The sequence below is a fragment of the Myripristis murdjan genome, chromosome 11 (assembly GCF_902150065.1).
Source record: "Myripristis murdjan chromosome 11, fMyrMur1.1, whole genome shotgun sequence".
Classification (NCBI taxonomy): domain Eukaryota; kingdom Metazoa; phylum Chordata; class Actinopteri; order Holocentriformes; family Holocentridae; genus Myripristis; species Myripristis murdjan.
The window spans coordinates 7,169,988-7,187,873 of NC_043990.1; the positions used below are offsets into that span (position 1 = coordinate 7,169,988).

General features: G+C 37.2%; 1 protein-coding gene across 1 annotated transcript; it reads right to left on the reverse strand.

Annotated features, from left to right (window-relative positions):
- Positions 1–10,504: 10,504 nt before the first annotated feature.
- On the reverse strand, positions 10,505–17,405 carry LOC115368111 (class I histocompatibility antigen, F10 alpha chain-like). The gene is made up of 5 exons (XM_030064105.1): positions 17,327–17,405; positions 16,361–16,627; positions 15,438–15,716; positions 14,284–14,613; positions 10,505–10,760 (listed from the first exon to the last, which is right to left on the reverse strand). The coding sequence occupies exons 1-5, from the start codon at positions 17,373–17,375 to the stop codon at positions 10,606–10,608; spliced, it is 1,080 nt and encodes a 359-aa protein (XP_029919965.1). The 5' UTR covers positions 17,376–17,405; the 3' UTR covers positions 10,505–10,605.
- Positions 17,406–17,886: the final 481 nt, after the last annotated feature.

The following is a 17,886-nucleotide window of genomic DNA, read 5'->3' on the forward strand; positions in this document are numbered from 1 at the left end:
AAAAACTTGATGAATGAAGAACTGTATGTTTGTTTGTTTTGTACAAAAATGTTCATAAAGGCTGAAGTGTTTCGACCATAGTTGACAGTAGGGCTGGGTATTGTTAAGAACCTCACGATTTGATTCGATTTCGATTCTTTGGGTAACAATTCGATTCGATTTCGATTCAATTCGATATTGATTTAAACACTTCGATATCGATTCTGTAATAAGTCGAAATGCACAGATAATTTTTGCTGCTGACGTTAACTTGGAGTGACACACCCCCAGCTGAAATAAAACATCTGCCGGTGAGTTTATTAAAAGATAGATGTTTTTTATGGCGAAATTACGATGTCTAGAAAACATGATAAGCCCAAGTTGGCTGGCTGACAAGGACTAGTTAACGTCAGATCTCATGTATTACCGCAGAAACGGAGAGAATACCGGCAAAAAACATCAATATTTTGAGAGTGAAATGCTCACAGTAATGCACACACATTTTGATTATACATTTAATTTTGTTGGTAATAGTTGTATAATCGCATTATTACATGAGAGGATGTGCTTGACCGTCATTATTGTCACTTCAGTGATGCGCCCGTTAGCATCAAGCTCACCCTCTCGTGTAATAATGCTTAAAGGATGTGTGGAGTTGCATCTGTTTTGGTTTAACCACAGGTTGCTGCATAACATCGGCATGGTGTCGGCTAAGGTGGTTGCGCAGGTTCGTGGTATTATTGCACTATGTTAATACTGCCTAGCACAGTTTACGACTTGACTCTCGTCTGTCACCTGTGTTCCGGGGTTACTTTTAAATGCAAAGTGAGCCCAAACATCAGATTTTAAAGTCGCAGGCGCCAACTTCATGCTGCTGCTACTTGCTTCCATGTTGTTGTTTTGTACAGTGCGGCTTCCGTCCGTACAACGTGAATCACACGGAGGTGTTGCTCACCGTGCCCCCTACTGGTTTTGGAGTTGAATCGATTCAGAGGCTTTTGTGAATCGATATTGAATTGTGAAAAAAGATATTGCAATGCATTGATGAATCGATATTTTTACCCACCCCTAGTTGACAGTGTCTGTTTTGTGCCGTAATTAAAATGATATGTAGGTAGGCATATACTGCAGGTTTTTCCCAGCATGTATTTGACACAGGCGGTCCACCTAAGAGTCTTCACTCACCACCTAAGCCAAATTTACATCTTAAGGCTTTTTAAGGGCATTTTAATTACTTTTAAGGACCAGGGACGACCTGAGCCCCCCAAAAAGCTAGGGAAAACCCTGTACTCAGTGTGCATTTTAAACAAATTCCCTCAAGCCGTTCCCACAGCATAGACTGTTTAATGTATATTTTGGGTCTAATGTTAATGCTTGACTTTCTACTGAGCCATCATTTGAATACTAATGTGTGTGTGATCCTTGGTGGTCTGGCAGAGTGTTCACAGGTACAATAACTACATGAGAACCTCAGACGAAGAACCATTTTTTCACATGTTACATAATCATCAATATTACACTATTTAGATTATCACATTAATGTGTATATATTTACCTTGATAATTTGATTATGTCAGAAAGAAAATGATCAAATGAGGCCCTCTGACAAAGAACTATACATGCATGTTTTCACATTTTAGATAATCATCAATATTTTCACATTTTAGATAATCATCAACATTACACTATTTAGACTAGTATGCCTATCGTGCATATATTTACCTTGAAAATTGACAGTGTCCTTATTCTACTGACAAAATATATTTCTTACATAGGCCTAATCTTAATATATGGCCATGAGAAATCGAAATTGATAACAAATGGACTGACAGACATCTTAAAATTCCCCATGTCTAATGATAAAGTATGCTTTCTGATGGGCATCTGAGGGGAAAAAACATGCTTCTAGGGAGAATTCAGCCTGGGTCTATAGATAATAAGTCTTGTGTGATAACAACTATACCACTACAACTTCAAAATATTCAAGGGAAATAGCTATTTATTTCCGAAAGCTTGTATTGGTTATGCACAGTGAATCGCGGGGTTGACCGCTTCAAGATGGCGCCGCCGTCGGACGTCAGTCTACTGGGATTCCACCGGAAGGCGTCCAGTCTACCTCTGTATGTCTGTGGGTACAATATCACGGTCTAATGTAGACGGGAAATCCATATAAAAATAAATATTAAAATGTGTATTGTTATTTTATTGTTACACTGAAATATATTTTATGCAGTTTACATTTCAGTTGAAGTAATATTTCTCTGCAAGAAAAGTCGTGTTAATTTTAAAGTGCTGTTGTTAAAACAACTCATTTTCAGTAAGGAAAACAGTAAAACACACTGTGTAGGAATAATAGTCAGTCTACTATAACGATGTGTCTGTGTTAACTGACTGGTATTTTATTTCATTTTATTTTATTTTATGATTAGACACATTAAAATACATTGGTATTGTGAACAATAACAGAAAATGACAAGCAGACATTTATGTTTTTGTCATACAGACATTTTATGGCTAAGAAGGATGTTGAATTTCAGTACTATTTGAAACTGTTTTGTGTGTGAAGAAGAAAAATAAACATGGCGCTTGAGTTGGCCAGACGACTTAAACAGTGTCTGTTCCTCCCTGCTCCACAGTTTTCCAGGACTGTGTAGCAAGTTTTGCTGCCGGCCCAGCCCAGGTACCCCTATAGTCCAGTCATTTTATGAAAAAACCTAGGACAAATTGCAAGAGAAGCAAACTCAACTGATTTTGTATCCTCAGTTTGTCCTGAGTGAGGGAAAAAAAAAGTCCCAAGAAATCCCATTGGTGGAAAGTTTTGAAAATCACCTATTTATCACCACATATTACCAAAAAACACTGTTTTTAACACACAGGGGAAAGGGGTTCAAAATTTTACTTTCAGATATCACTATGAAAATTCACAAGATGATTACACACACAAAGACAAGAAAAAAAGTCAATTACCAGTTCTTTGAATTATTCTGTTTACACATGCATATCACACATTATCTGATTTGATATGCGCTAATAAGGAATATAAGGAATAAATGCCAGAACAGATATTTAAACAGTGAATTAAAAGGTTACTATATGTATAGTAACCTTTTAATTCACTGTTATATAGTAACCTTTTACTATATGGCGTGGCCATACCTTAGACACAAGTGCTGCTCTGAACTGTGTTTGCAATTCTGCAACACACTTCCTCCTGAACACTAGACACTATTTCCTACAGAAGACACCTCGCTCAAAAATGAAAGCATGTGGTAACAAATGGGAAAACACTTATGTTCAAAATATAAAACACATCAGGTTATAAGAAAACCTGAGACACACACATGAAAGCACTTACTTAGAAAACTGAACACCAATCATTCAGTGCCTAAGCACTACAAAGTTGCCCCAGGTCAGCCATTTTGAGTATTTTGCGTGGAGGCAGTGAGAGAAAGAGGCACAGGAAGACATCGTATGCGATGTGGATGATATTTTGTAGCTGTACGTAGTTTGATTTTGTTATATTGTTTTATTTTTGCTTTACATATTATGTATGTATGTTTATTTATGTTTGTCAACTCACAAACCCTGGTTTCAAAACAGTAAATCCATCGGCCTAATGAGAGGCTCTCTTCCCAAAATAACACATTTTGCTTGCAAAAGGCTCTTACCATGACAAAACATTTCAAACATGCAGCAAAAGCACATTTTGTCACTGCCCAATACAACTAATCCACTCACCCACTTCATACTCAACACCAGAATGCAACACAGCCTTTTCAGTCTGAGCAGGTTCAACCTTACTTTTTCCTGCGTGTACGGTAGTCATATTTTTTTGACGATTTACATCGTCACATATTGTAAAGCAAGTAGCAAAAGCCAATATTTCCCTCAAACAACTCAACTTCTGCCCAAATGAGTAGATTCCTTCAGTCAGCTCTACTGTACTGTAACACAGCTGACAGCAGAATACAAAATACAGCTGTCAGTTTGAACAAGGTTCTCCTGTGAGCTACACATTCAAATGTGAACTTACAGTAAAGAACTGCATCCAAACTCAGAAAGGCTTTGAAGTGAAACTTTACTGTGTTGATGGAAAAACTGAAATACTGTAATTCACATACAGTATTACACAGAAAAACTCAAAGGAGTTGAAAAAAATACAGAATACAATTTATAGGCCCTTTTTTTGTAGGTGCATACTGACTGATTGGTGATTGGTGGAAAGGGCAGTGATGCAGGTGCACTAGTGATTTCATAGAGATGCAGGTGCAAAAGAGTGTGAAAAATGTGTGAATCCAATGAAAAGGTATGAACACATTTGCAAAAGAAAACTTCTGCTGTGGTTTGGAGGTGAAGTTGACGACAAAGTGGATCCCAGTTTCATTATACTGGAAAAAGTGATTGAAAAAACTGTACTGTAAAGTACAATATACTGTATACTGTATACAGTTGACAGAGTTGACACCTTTCTTATTTATTTTTATTTTTTGGTTATTTTGGAAACAGCTGTTACTGTGAAAAGATGTTTAATTTCTGTTTTGAGCTTTGCAGAATTCTTTTTGAAGCAATAAATGAAAAGCAGTAAAAACTGCAGTGTTTTGTATTAAGTATATTGTTGTGTTGCTTGCTGCTGTGAAAGTGTGTTCATATTATAGAAATGTGTATCCTTTTGTTATCAGAGTTGCATTTTGACAAAGGATTTTTAAGTTTTGATGACTGAGTTTCAGTTTGCCATAAATGTGTATGGTTTATTTCCAGGTGTTGTGTCTTATTTGCGTTGTGTTTAGAGTTTTGGCACAGTGAGCAAAGCATTTGTAAAATGAGTTCAAGCAATCAAAAAAAACTGTAAAATGAAAAATTTAAAATGAAACCTAACAAAAACACTTTTTCCCATCAAAATGAGCAGAATCATCCTTTATACAGGCATAGCTACATGTGCTCACAGTTTTTCAGTTAACTGTGTTGTGATCCGCAGGAGGAAGGGTCGAGGGGCCTCTCATTCACATGTCCTTTCTGAATATTTCCACAGAGGTCAGGGATATATTTTTTTTTTTTTTAACCAAATTTATCAGATTCTTCTAAATTAAATGACAATTTCCCTATATATACTATTGTTACTGACTTTTCTCCTTGTGCACACATGACAGGGTAACACTGACAGTGCCTCTTCAAAATGTAAATGAACAGATGATGAACGGAGGGAAAGACAGTAAATGATACATGAAAAGACACTGCCAAGGTTATGGCACATGCACTGCAAAAAATAACACCCCTCATTTGTTATTTCCACTTGTTTGTTACCTTTAACTTAATGTACTGAGATTCATTTTGAATATCAAACTCAACTGTTGAAGTTTTCCTATTTTGAACTTCATTTATTGTCTGGACTGTGTGAGAATTTCAACTCAGTATTGGCAGCTACTGGAAGTGGTGAAGTTTCCCCAACATGCTTTTGGGACATTACCTCAGCCAGGTTCGTTGTTGTTTGGCTCATGTTCCCTATTAAGTTCTTTAGTTTGTATGTATGTTGTTTATCATGTAAGAAATTTTTGCAAATTTATCAAAAAGAAAAACTGAAATATCATACTGACATAAGTACTCAGACCCTTTGCAACAACACTTGAAATTTAGCTCAGGTGCCTCCCATTTCTCTTGATAATTGCTGAGATGTTTCTACAAATGATTAGAGTCCACCTGTGGTAAATTAAATTGATTGGACATGATTTGGAAAGGCACACACCTCTCTATAGAAGGCCTCACAGCTGACAATGCATAGCAGAGCAAAAACCATGAGGTCAAAGGAACTGCCTGCAGAGCTCAGAGACAGAATTGTTGCAAGGCACCGGTCTGGGGAAGGCTATGAAAAAAAAAAAAAAAAAATCTGCTGCACTGAAGGTTCCCAAAAGCACAGTAGCCTCCATAATTCTCAAATGGAAGAAGTCTGGCACAACAGGACTCTTCCAAGAGCTTGGCCAAACTGAGCAATTGCGGGAGAAGGGCCTTAGTAAGAAGAGGTGCTTCAAAGTAAAATACTGGATATTATAGACAACTAAGGCAGTGTTGATCTTCACAATCAAACCCAGATTGTGAAAACATTATCTGAACTATTAAAAGTCGAACTATTGTAGAAACAGTAGAAGGATGATTTCAGAATCAGAAAAAAACATTATTTTTGACTTGCCAAACTCAGATTGGGATTAGGGTGCATTCCTACTGTACTTTAACATCAGGGAGTGAAGTTAAGAAATAATCATTGGTTACTTCACTTTTACAACTTTGAATATTGCATTGAAAGAATGTAGTCCAAACAGCTGCATCAACACTTAAGGCAGCAGAGAAACTGATGTGTTTAAGTTGAACCACCTTGATATTTTTTGCAGTGTGGGATAAGTAGAAATCCAGTCTGTGTTTTAGTTTTTGTTTGCAACCTATAACCATCTCAGCTTTGTGTAAGGCCTGTCTGACATGAAAGGCGGTCTGGTGAATATCATTAAACTGTCTTCACACCACTTTATTTTCATCGTCATGTTTATAAATGAGGCCACTAGAGTGCAAGAACGTTATGGATGTTAAAAAAAAAAGTAAAATAAATAAGTATCACAGTTGAAGCAAGTTTTGTCATTGTCTTTATTTATATCAAAACTTTACTGAAAAGCAAAACAGTGATGCAAAAAGGAATGAATCTGACTCTGACATTCATTAAGTCAATCCAAACCCATTATTTGGAGCAAAGAGGAAAGGACCCATCTAGTCCCACAGCAGTGTTTCCTCGGTCATTTTTTGCAGCTGGGGCGCTGAGGGCCATAACTCTAGTTTTATCCCATGTCTGTCTCTGTTTGGGTCTAAGTTGAGGTTCTAATGCTAAAAATGTTTATTTTAATCACAACACAATCAATACTTCTAAACCATCTGGGATACACTTATTTTATTGTTAGACATTAGTCAAAGCAAATTACAAACTCTATTTAAATGTGTCATTTGTCTTACAGCTGTGATTTTCCTCACTGTGGTGGCGGCACTGCTGCTAAATGAATACAGAGGAAACACTGTCAACAACCTGACAACTCCAGCAACTTATATGCTGAAAAATTACAATAATAGATCAAAACAAATATGAAAGAAGAAAAAAACAACAAAAAATGTATTTGTTTTGTTTTGTGATGTAAGAAAAAGAATACAAGCAGAAAAACTGGAAAAACGCTACACTTTATATGGCCAAAGCAGAATAAGTACACCAAGTTTTTCAGATAACTGTGTTGTGATCTGCAGGAGGAAGGGTCGAGGTTCCTCTCATTCTCTTGTCCCATCTGAATATTTTCCAGACAGGCCAGAGATCCAAGCTTTATTTTTTTTGGCCAATTAATAAACTCTAAATTGAAGCATTGACTGTCATCTTTGTAGAACAATGTGTTGTTTTTTAGTGAAAAAAAAAAATTCTTTACAAATTTGTCTTAATAAACCAAAAATAATTTAAGTATTCATAATGTTCTTACTACTATTTTTGAATGTACAATTGACTCCATAACTCTCTGGCCTTGTTCCTGATTTATGATATAAATAATTAGTGATCCACGTCTTCCCAGTTCGTACACAAAAGGACAACACTGACATCGGCCTCTTCAATCTTCAACAATCTCCAGTGCAGAATTCACACGAACTTAAGAACTTAAAAAGAAAGAAAATAGCCACATGAGACAACGCACAAAATACTTCAACATACATATTTTAAAATTTCATTGGATATTGTTTACTTTGTATGCATTACAAAATTTTTGCACAACCTTTGTGTTATCATCTTTTTATAGATGTACATGTCACCTTTGTAAAATCATGAACCTCTGATTTTGTAATTAAATTCTGCCTCTCTGATGTGAAGGTTTGGTTTCTTTTTCTCCACTGATAATTTCCCTCACCTTCATTAGTTTTGGATGAAGATTCATTTTACAGCTACAGAGTGAATGTCAAGTGACTTTATCAGTGAATTAAGAAAGTAAAAAAAAAAAAATAAAGATTTTTTTGCAGACACCTTTAATCATCAGTGTTTCTTTCTTCTACCAGTAAATGACTCACTGTGTGCACGGTGGTCTGTTTGGCCATCAGGTTACTGGACTCGGTTTCAGAAGTTCAGTTTCGGAGTTGGTCAGAGCTGCAAAGTCAGAAGCACAGTTAGTTTAGTTGAACTGCATCAGTCTACCACTGATTTTTATGAACTACTAGAGGAGAAGTAAGTCCAGAAATAGTTTGACTGCACATCTATAACGCTTTCTAAACATGGTAGTTTTTTTAATGTTCAAGTTATTATCTATGCATATAGAAGTGTGCAAAGTAAAATCTGCTGAGTATCAAGTAAAAGTGAGTTCTACTTACAAGATTTGGGGGATTCAGCTGAAATAAAGAAGAAAGACAAATTATTTCAGTAGTCACAGTTATAAATGCCAAAATATATTTTCTCCTAATTTTTCCCCCTCCTCTTTTACTCACTCAGTAACTCTCAACTTTCTGTTTGGCTCTTATTATTTTCTCTTGCACTTCTCTCTTGCATGAACACGATAATGATTGTCGTGGTGCTGTGGCTCTTGGCCTTACAGTCCTTAGTGCGAATTACAAACTCTGTTTTAATTTATCATTTGTCTTACAGTGGTGATTTCCTCACTGTGGTGGCGGCACCACTGCAATTGAATACAGAGGAAACACTGTCAACAACCCTACAACTCCAGCCACTTAAATGCTGAAAAGTTAAAATAATAGATCAAAACAAATAAAAAAATAAGAAAAAATCTTTATTAAACAAAATATCAAAAGTTTGTTTTATTTGGGGATGTGAGAAAAAGAATTCAAGCAGTAAAACCCGAGAAACACAAGCAGAATATTTACATAACTGGAAAATCTATCACTGATGTTGTGAGCAAAGAAATTCCAAGATTGAGTAACTTCAAGAAAAACATTTCAAATAAAACCACAAGAGATTTAGAACTGTCACATCTGTGAATTTGTCAAATATTAAGCCTCAAACCAACAAATCAAAACTTAGTCAAAGCTATAACATAATAAAAACACCATTTTCCCATCAGAATAAGCAGAATCATCCTTTATACGGCCAAAGCAGAATAAGTACACCAAGTTTTTCAGATAACTGTGTTGTGATCTGCAGGAGGAAGGGTCAAGGTTCCTCTCATTCTCTTGTCCCTCTCTGAATATTTTCCAGACAGGCTAGAGATCCGTGCCTTTTTTTTGGCCAATTAATAAACACTAAACTGAAGCATTATTGTCATTATCTGCTGTCATGATTGACTGTACTGTCATGTTTGTAAAACGATCTGTTGTTTTTTAGTAAAAAATATTTTCTTTACAAATTTGTCTTTATAATCCAAAAGTAATTTAAGTATTCAAAATGTTGTTACTGATATTTTTATATGCACACTTAACTCCATAACTCCTTGGCCTTGTTTTTGATTTATGACATAAATAATTAGTGATCCATTTCTTCCCAGTTTGTACACAAAAGGACACTGACAGCGCATCTGCAATCTTCAACAATCTCATGAGCAGAATTTATCTAAGAACTTAAAAAGAAAGAAAACAGCCACATGAAACAACACATAAAATACTTCAACATAGATATTTTACAAGTTCAGTTCCACAATATACACTCATAAGAACAGCATTCAAATCCTCTGAACATATTGTGGAGATACTGTCCGGTAAATTGTAAAGCAAGGACTTTATTTACTTTCTATGCATGACAAATTTTTGAAAAAATCTGCATTATCAAAATTTTTTATAGATGTATGTGTCACCTTTTTAAAATAACATATCTCTGATTTTGTGATTAAACTCTGTCCCTCTGATGTGAAGGTTTGGTTTTTTTCCCTCATCTTCATTAGTTTTGGATAAAGATTCATTTTACAGCTACAAAGTGAACATCAAGTGACTTTATCAGTGAATTGAGAAAACTGAAAAACAAACTTTTAGTCTCATCAGAATTTGTTTCTTCTACCAAACAACTCACGGGGCTCTAGTTTCCTGGCGGAGCGCAGGGTGGCGCAGTGAGGCCAATCAGGCTCTGGATTCAGTCTCTGAATATCAGTTTCTGAGCTGTTCTGAGCTGCAAAGTCAGAAACACAGTTAGTTTAGTTCAACTACATCACTGATTTTTATAAACTACTAGTGGAGGAGGAAGTCCAGAAATAGTTTGACTGCACATCTATAAAGCTTTCTAAACATGTTAGTTTTGTGAATGTTCAAGTTATTATCTATATGTTTAGTAGTGTGCAAAGTCAAATCTGTTGAGTATCAAGTAAAAGTGAGTTCTTCTTACAAGATGGAGGAAATTTGGCTGAAATAAAAAAGAAAGACAAATTATTCCAGTCACAGTTATAAATACCACAGTATATTTTCTCAAAAAAAATGTTCCTCCTCTTTTACTCACTCAGTAACTCTCAACTTTCTGTTTGGCTCTTATTATTTTCCCTTGCACTTCTCTCTTACATGAACATGATAATGGCTGTCCTGGTGCTGTGGCTCTTGGCCTTATAGTCCTTAGTGCTGGTTGCTTATTTTTGTGAGCAAAGATTTTAGCTTTGTTCTCCTCGAGCTCCAATCCAGATAAGATCATGAATTCAAAGTTTAGAATGTAAATGCCAATAAATGACATGGGGAAATACTTTTGAGTTCCTCTCCTTGTTTCTTCTTGTACACTCTGAATCCGATACAAGCAATGAGGGAGACAGCAATAACAGCCACCGCTGTAATGATGGGGATGGTCAAGTCACTGGGCTTCACTGTTGAGCCAAAAATAAACAAGTAAATCAATGAGTCAGTTAAAGAAATCAGAGCCTGTATTACAGTTTTTTTTGATTGCTTGAACTCATTTTACAAATGCTTTGCTCACTGTGCCAAAACTCTAAACACAACGCAAATAAGACACAACACCTGGAAATAAACCATACACATTTATGGCAAACTGAAACTCAGTCATCAAAACTTAAAAATCCTTTGTCAAAATGCAACTCTGATAACAAAAGGATACACATTTCTATAATATGAACACACTTTCACAGCAGCAAGCAACACAACAATATACTTAACACAAAACACTGCAGTTTTTACTGCTTTTCATTTATTGCTTCAAAAAGAATTCTGCAAAGCTCAAAACAGAAATTAAACATCTTTTCACAGTAACAGCTGTTTCCAAAATAACCAAAAAATAAAAATAAATAAGAAAGGTGTCAACTCTGTCAACTGTATACAGTATACAGTATATTGTACTTTACAGTACAGTTTTTTCAATCACTTTTTCCAGTATAATGAAACTGGGATCCACTTTGTCGTCAACTTCACCTCCAAACCACAGCAGAAGTTTTCTTTTGCAAATGTGTTCATACCTTTTCATTGGATTCACACATTTTTCACACTCTTTTGCACCTGCATCTCTATGAAATCACTAGTGCACCTGCATCACTGCCCTTTCCACCATTCACCAATCAATCAGTATGCACCTACAAAAAAAGGGCCTATAAATTGTATTCTGTATTTTTTTCAACTCCTTTGAGTTTTTCTGTGTAATACTGTATGTGAATTACAGTATTTCAGTTTTTCCATCAACACAGTAAAATTTCACTTCAAAGCCTTTCTGAGTTTGGATGCAGTTCTTTACTGTAAGTTCACATTTGAATGTGTAGCTCACAGGAGAACCTTGTTCAAACTGACAGCTGTATTTTGTATTCTGCTGTCAGCTGTGTTACAGTACAGTAGAGCTGACTGAAGGAATCTACTCATTTGGGCAGAAGTTGAGTTGTTTGAGGGAAATATTGGCTTTTGCTACTTGCTTTACAATATGTGACGATGTAAATCGTCAAAAAAATATGACTACTGTACACGCAGGAAAAAGTAAGGTTGAACCTGCTCAGACTGAAAAGGCTGTGTTGCATTCTGGTGTTGAGTATGAAGTGAGTGAGTGAGTGGATTAGTTGTATTGGGCGGTGACAAAATGTGCTTTTGCTGCATGTTTGAAAGGTTTTGTCATGGTAAGAGCCTTTTGACAAACATAAATAAACATACATGCATAGTTTGTAAAGCAAAAATAAAACAATATAACAAAATCAAACTACATACAGCTACAAAATATCATCCACATCGCATACGATGTCTTCCTGTGCCTCTTTCTCTCACTGCCTCCACGCAAAGTACTCAACATGGCTGACATGTTTGTAGTGCTTAGGCCCTGACTGATTGGTGTTCAGTTTTCTAAGTAAGTGCTTTCATGTGTGTGTCTCGGGTTTTCTAATTACCCGATGTGTTTTGTATTTTGAACATAAGTGTTTTCCCAATTGTAACCACATGCTTTCATTTTTGAGCGAGGTGTCTTCTGTATGAAATAGTGTCTGGTGTTCAGGAGGAAGTGTGTTGCAGAATTGCAAACACAGTTTAAAGCAGCACTTGTGTCTAAGGTATGGCCACGCTGTGTTTAAGGTTTAGTTCCAATGACTTCAAGTTTTGTCACATTGGTTTAAGAGTATGTTCTTAGTGTGTAAGCAATCGAAAAAAACTGTAAGTCAGTTAGAGCAGGAATCTGTGCATCCATCCATTACATCCATTCATCTGGTTATCAATACAAAAAATATACAAAAAAAAAAAGTTACTATTTTTAGATTGATAAACTGGGCAGTAGCCTACCTGGTAGCCTTGTCCGCCTAAATGAATTATAAATAAACATAAACAACTAGTATTTGCAGTATATTAAATCGTTTTTGAACTAATTATTTTGCACTGAATGACACACTCGAGTCGGTCGGCTCTGACAGCGTTGCATCACGTGCACCTACGCAATATCATAGCCTATGATTTCCGAAAATAGTATTATGTCTACTAGTGACATCAGCACAAGAACTGTTGAGGTATATGCAACATAATTTAGACAACTGTTTTTGTCATGTGTTATAATAATTGACAGGACCTTCCACTATACATACACATGGAGCTAGACAGGAACGCCCACAAACGTCACATCCGCTTTTAGCCTGGGTAGAAAAAAATCTGGCCGTCTGTGGAACCCTAACACACCACGTTTGGTTCTGCGGTCTCCACTTTATTACTGATAAGTTTGTAAACTGCAAAAATGTATTTTGCTTCTTGTACCTGTATGAGTGGCAAATAGAACCTACTGATGCTCTTGATTATTGATAGGTTATTGTTACGTGTGCTTATATAAAGTGCTGTTTAAGGCGTAGCTTTAGCTTAGCTTTCCTCATTCACAACATGGTTGTAGAACAGAACATAACAGATACGGACAACAATCAATTCCAATTTTGGTCAACTTTGACAGGTAGCGTTCTTTGTCGGCTGGCAATAAAGAATCAATGGAAGCCACTGATATTAATTTGAAAATCTCTATTTTATTAGAAAATTGGATTCAAAAATCGCGCTGAATGCATGGGAATCAATGAGAGCAAACCAGTGTTTTCCACCCAGGTGACTCCGCCCCCCAGCTATGACACGCTGATGACACTACACCATGTGTATGTATTATTCCAGCCTGCACTGTGCGTGTCCTCACACAGAGCGAGGCTGAATTGCCCGGTGCAATAAAATCGACAATGCCCTGCGTGATATCATTTTCCCGTTTGGATGACAGAGGAGGCACATCCAGCGTGGACTGGGTGTATCTATGTCAAGTTGCCGTCATTGCGGGTGTGTGCGCCTGCAGTTATTGTGAAAACAAGGGGGGGTGTTCTGAAGACAGACTGTTACCTGTGAAACCGTTTGTTCTGAAAACACCCCCATTAGCACTTTGTGCTTTACTCCTGATAAAATTAACACGGCAAATAATCGACCAATCAGATTTTGGCCGACCAAGAACGTATCGACCAATAAATCGACCAGTCGACTATCAGACTACAGCCCTACAAATTATGTGATCAGTGAACCGGAATGAGATGTATGCACAGGTTTAATAGTGACCCCAGTTGACTTAGCGTTTTCTTAAACTTGCAGTTCAGAACATAAACTATTATGTAAGTTTGAGACAACAAAGGCAATTTTATGTAACAAGTTTTTATGATCGAGGGCAGGCTAGCTTGTGGTTAGATTTTAGACTGATCTCAATGCGCAAGAAAACAGAGACACAGAGATAGATAAATTAATGATTAAAACATAAAACAAAGTACCAAGATAAACAAAATAAAACCCCAGCTGGACAGCACAAACAAAAACATTACAACAAAAACAAACAGACCAGCACAACAAAAGCAAAACACATTCACTGCAAATCAAGTTGAACAAATAAACCAAACGTGTCTTTCCCACCTCCATCACGTTTGATCTCAGTCTTGCCCCAGTTGGTCTTGATCACTTTTGGGTCCAGTTTGGTGACGATGTCCTTCTTGACACCAGAGAGCTGAAACACACAGCTGTACCTCCCCCAGTCTTCAGCTTTGACTGATGAAAGGTCCAGGTCAACGCTCTTCTGGAAGGTTCCATCGTGGTTGTGGAGGATCTCTCCGTGGTCCACGTCCTCAAGAAGCTCCTCTCCGTCTCTCGTCCAGAACAACATGATTTTGTTGGGGTAGAAACCTGAAGCATGGCAGGTCACTGGAGAGGAGGGAGTCTTCTGGAGGAGAGACACCGAGGGAAGCTCTGGAGAGAGAGAGAGAGAGAGAGAGAAATGGTGAAAATAAAGGGAGAGAGAAAATGACAAAAATGAAGAGGGGAAAAAGTAAACAGGAGAGACAAAGAGAGAGAAGCAGGCAGGAGGAAGAGAGGTAAGGAAACAAAGAAAAACAGAGAAATAGTTGAGAAACAGAGAAACAGATCAAAACAGATGTGTGTAACCTTAAAAAAACAGCAACAACACAACAGTTTTTTGCACAGTGTGTCTCTATATGTTGTTTCATATCCACTGTAATCAGTGGCGGTTCTGCCCATGTTGCCGCCCTGGGCGAAATTACTGGTACTGCCTTGCGCCCTTCCGTGTTACTACTCCTGATGCCTACTGGTGCCGCGCCCACCCGGTCAGGTCTGCCGGATCTGACAGGTGAGCGGCGCACACATACTGCCATATATACTGCCTGAATGACTGGTGTTCAGTTTTCTAAGTAAGTGCTTTCACGTGTGTGTCTCAGGTTTTCTTATAACCTGATGTGTTTTATATTTTGAACATAAGTGTTTTCCCATTTGTTACCACATGCTTTCATTTTTGAGCGAGGTGTCTTCTGTATGAAATAGTGTCTAGTGTTCAAGAGGAAGTGTGTTGCAGAATTGCAAACACAGTTCAAAGCATCACATGTGTCTAAGGTATGGCCACGCTGTGTTTAAGGTTTAGTTACAATGAGTTCAAGTTTTGTCACATTGGTTTAAGCATATGTTCTTAGTGTGTAAGCAATCGAAAAAAAACTGTAATAACAAAAGAGGCATATGAACATAGTTGTGACCATCACATACATCAGGTCAGGTGAGTCTACCTGTTCTCAGCAGAGAGCTTCTCCCATAGTCCAAATACTTCTTCAGCCAATCAATGCACTCCTGGGTGAGGTAGTTCTTCCAGCGCTCATTTTGATCTGCATCTCTGTCCCACTCGTGTTTGGTGATGACAGCCTGTGGTGTTGGAGCGATCCATGTCTTTGTCTTCAGGTCAAAAGCTAAAAAGTCTTCTCCATCATAACCAAACTGATAAAAACCATTAGTGACTCCAGTCTCATCGTCCCATTCACAGCCGTACATCCTCTGGTAGGTGTGAACACCTGAGAGAGAGACAGAGACAGAGTCTGCAGTAAACCAGAGTGAGATCCACACACATGAATAAATCTAGATTAAATAAATCTAGATAGACTGAAAATAAACCAATTTTATATAGTAATAGAAAGTTAAGGGATAATAAATCAAGATTTTATTTTTTGGCAATGTATGTAAAATTTCGTGTCAGAGGAGGATTTGTGTGTGTGTGTGTGTGTGTGTGTGTGTGTGTGTGTGTGTGAGTGAGTGTAGTGTGAGTGTGTGTGTTTCTGTGTGTGTGTGTGTGTGTGTGTGTGTGTGTGTGTGAAAAGAATGTGTGACTGTGTGTATATGTGAAAAGAATGTGTGTGTGTGTGTTTGTGTGTGTGTGTGAGAGAGAAAGAGAGAGAGAGAGAGAGAGAGGGAGAGTGTGTGTTTCTATGTAAATTTGTCTGAAAGGGTTGTGTGTGTGTGTGTGTGTGTGTGTGTGAGTGAGAAAGAGAAAAATTGCGCAAAAAAGGTGTGTGTGTGTGTGTGTGTGTGTGTGAGTGAGAGAAAAAGAAAAATTGTGCAAAAAAAAGGTGTGTGTGTGCGTGTGCGTGTGTGTGTGTAACTTTACAACAATTTGTGATGAAAAAACATTTTATCAGCGGAAAGAGAAACGTAAACAAACCTCCAGTTTGGTTGAAGCGTTTCTTCAAGGTGCTAATTCTGTCTTTGTAGGTCTCCTGGTCACGCTTAGACACCTGAGTTTCCTTCTCCCAGTAACGAGGATCATCAGCTGTGACCTTCTCCATCCAGCCCTGTTTGGCTTCTGCTCTCTGTGTGTTGCTGTCGTAGTGAACCATCTGAACATCATCAACCAAACCAACAACAACAAACTCTGGGAAGTTTGGGACTCCAGATGAAGCCGTGCTGAAATACCTCAAGGCGTGAAGCACTGTGGGACAAAGAGGGACAAACAAAAACTCAGGTTTACATTTTAAGATGAACATTTATAAGGTGAAATGTAATCAACTCCTGACACGACTGATAATTTCAGTTTCTTTTCTAAGACTGCAGGGCAAAAACAAACAATCAGTGATAACAACAAAAACATCTACAACCAATAATAATATCTACAATAAATGTATGTCTGTATCGTGACAGCTTTCAAAAATTCTTAAATAGGACCGTAATAACTAAGGTGGAGGGAGTTTATACTTTCCATGAAATCCATGACTTATTTCAAAAACACAGTTGATTCTGTCCTGAAAAACCTGTCCTTTCTAACCCCTGGATATCTCAATATAAAGTGAAAGTCTCCAAATCCAGTTTGCTGCTAAGTAAGTAATGACATAATTAATTTACAGATAAATCCTTAATGACTTAGCAAGTAACAATCATTAGTAGCTCACTCCTCATACTGATTTACATGTTTTTTGTGTGTGTGTTTTGTTTTGTTTTGTTTTGTTTTGTTTTACAATTATGTCTATATGAGTATAAACAATTATATTAAGTGGTGGAAAGAATATAAGAATCCTCCTGAATCAGAAGTTGATAGCTGATATCGTATTAAAGTAGAAGCAACAAAGTTGTCTAGTTGCAGCGGGTTAGAGGCGTACATGTAACACAGGAAATATGTAAAATGTGAGCTTACCTGGAGATGCAACATGACAGAAGAGGAGCAACAAAATAAACTCATTCATCTAGACTGGATGAAGAAATAATGTCCAAAGAATGAATACATCGCCCGGTTGATGAGATTTTCCGACCCTCTGAACGGAGGACGTTTTTTTGATCTGAGGGAAAAGTCGGAACAGGGATGCACCATTATATGCAATAGAAATACAGAACAGGCTGCTACGACGCGAATACTATGGTGGGATCGAAACTGGGGTAAAAAAAAAAAAAAAAAAACGGTCCTCATCCCGGAAGGTGTTCTTCCTTCTTCTTCTTCTTTTGTCTAATGGCGGGTTGCAACCATTGTTTTCAGGTGCATACCGTCACTTGAAGGTGTTATCTCTTTATTGCGTTACATAATAATAATAACAATAATAATAATAATAATAATAATGATAATGATAATAACAATATTAACTCGTTTTATGAAATAATATTGTTTCTTTCAAATATTCTATAACGGCTTTCTGTCTATATCTTTCACCCCATCTCCATTTGTTCCCAAAATACCCTCCAGATTCCATTCCCTTCCTGCCC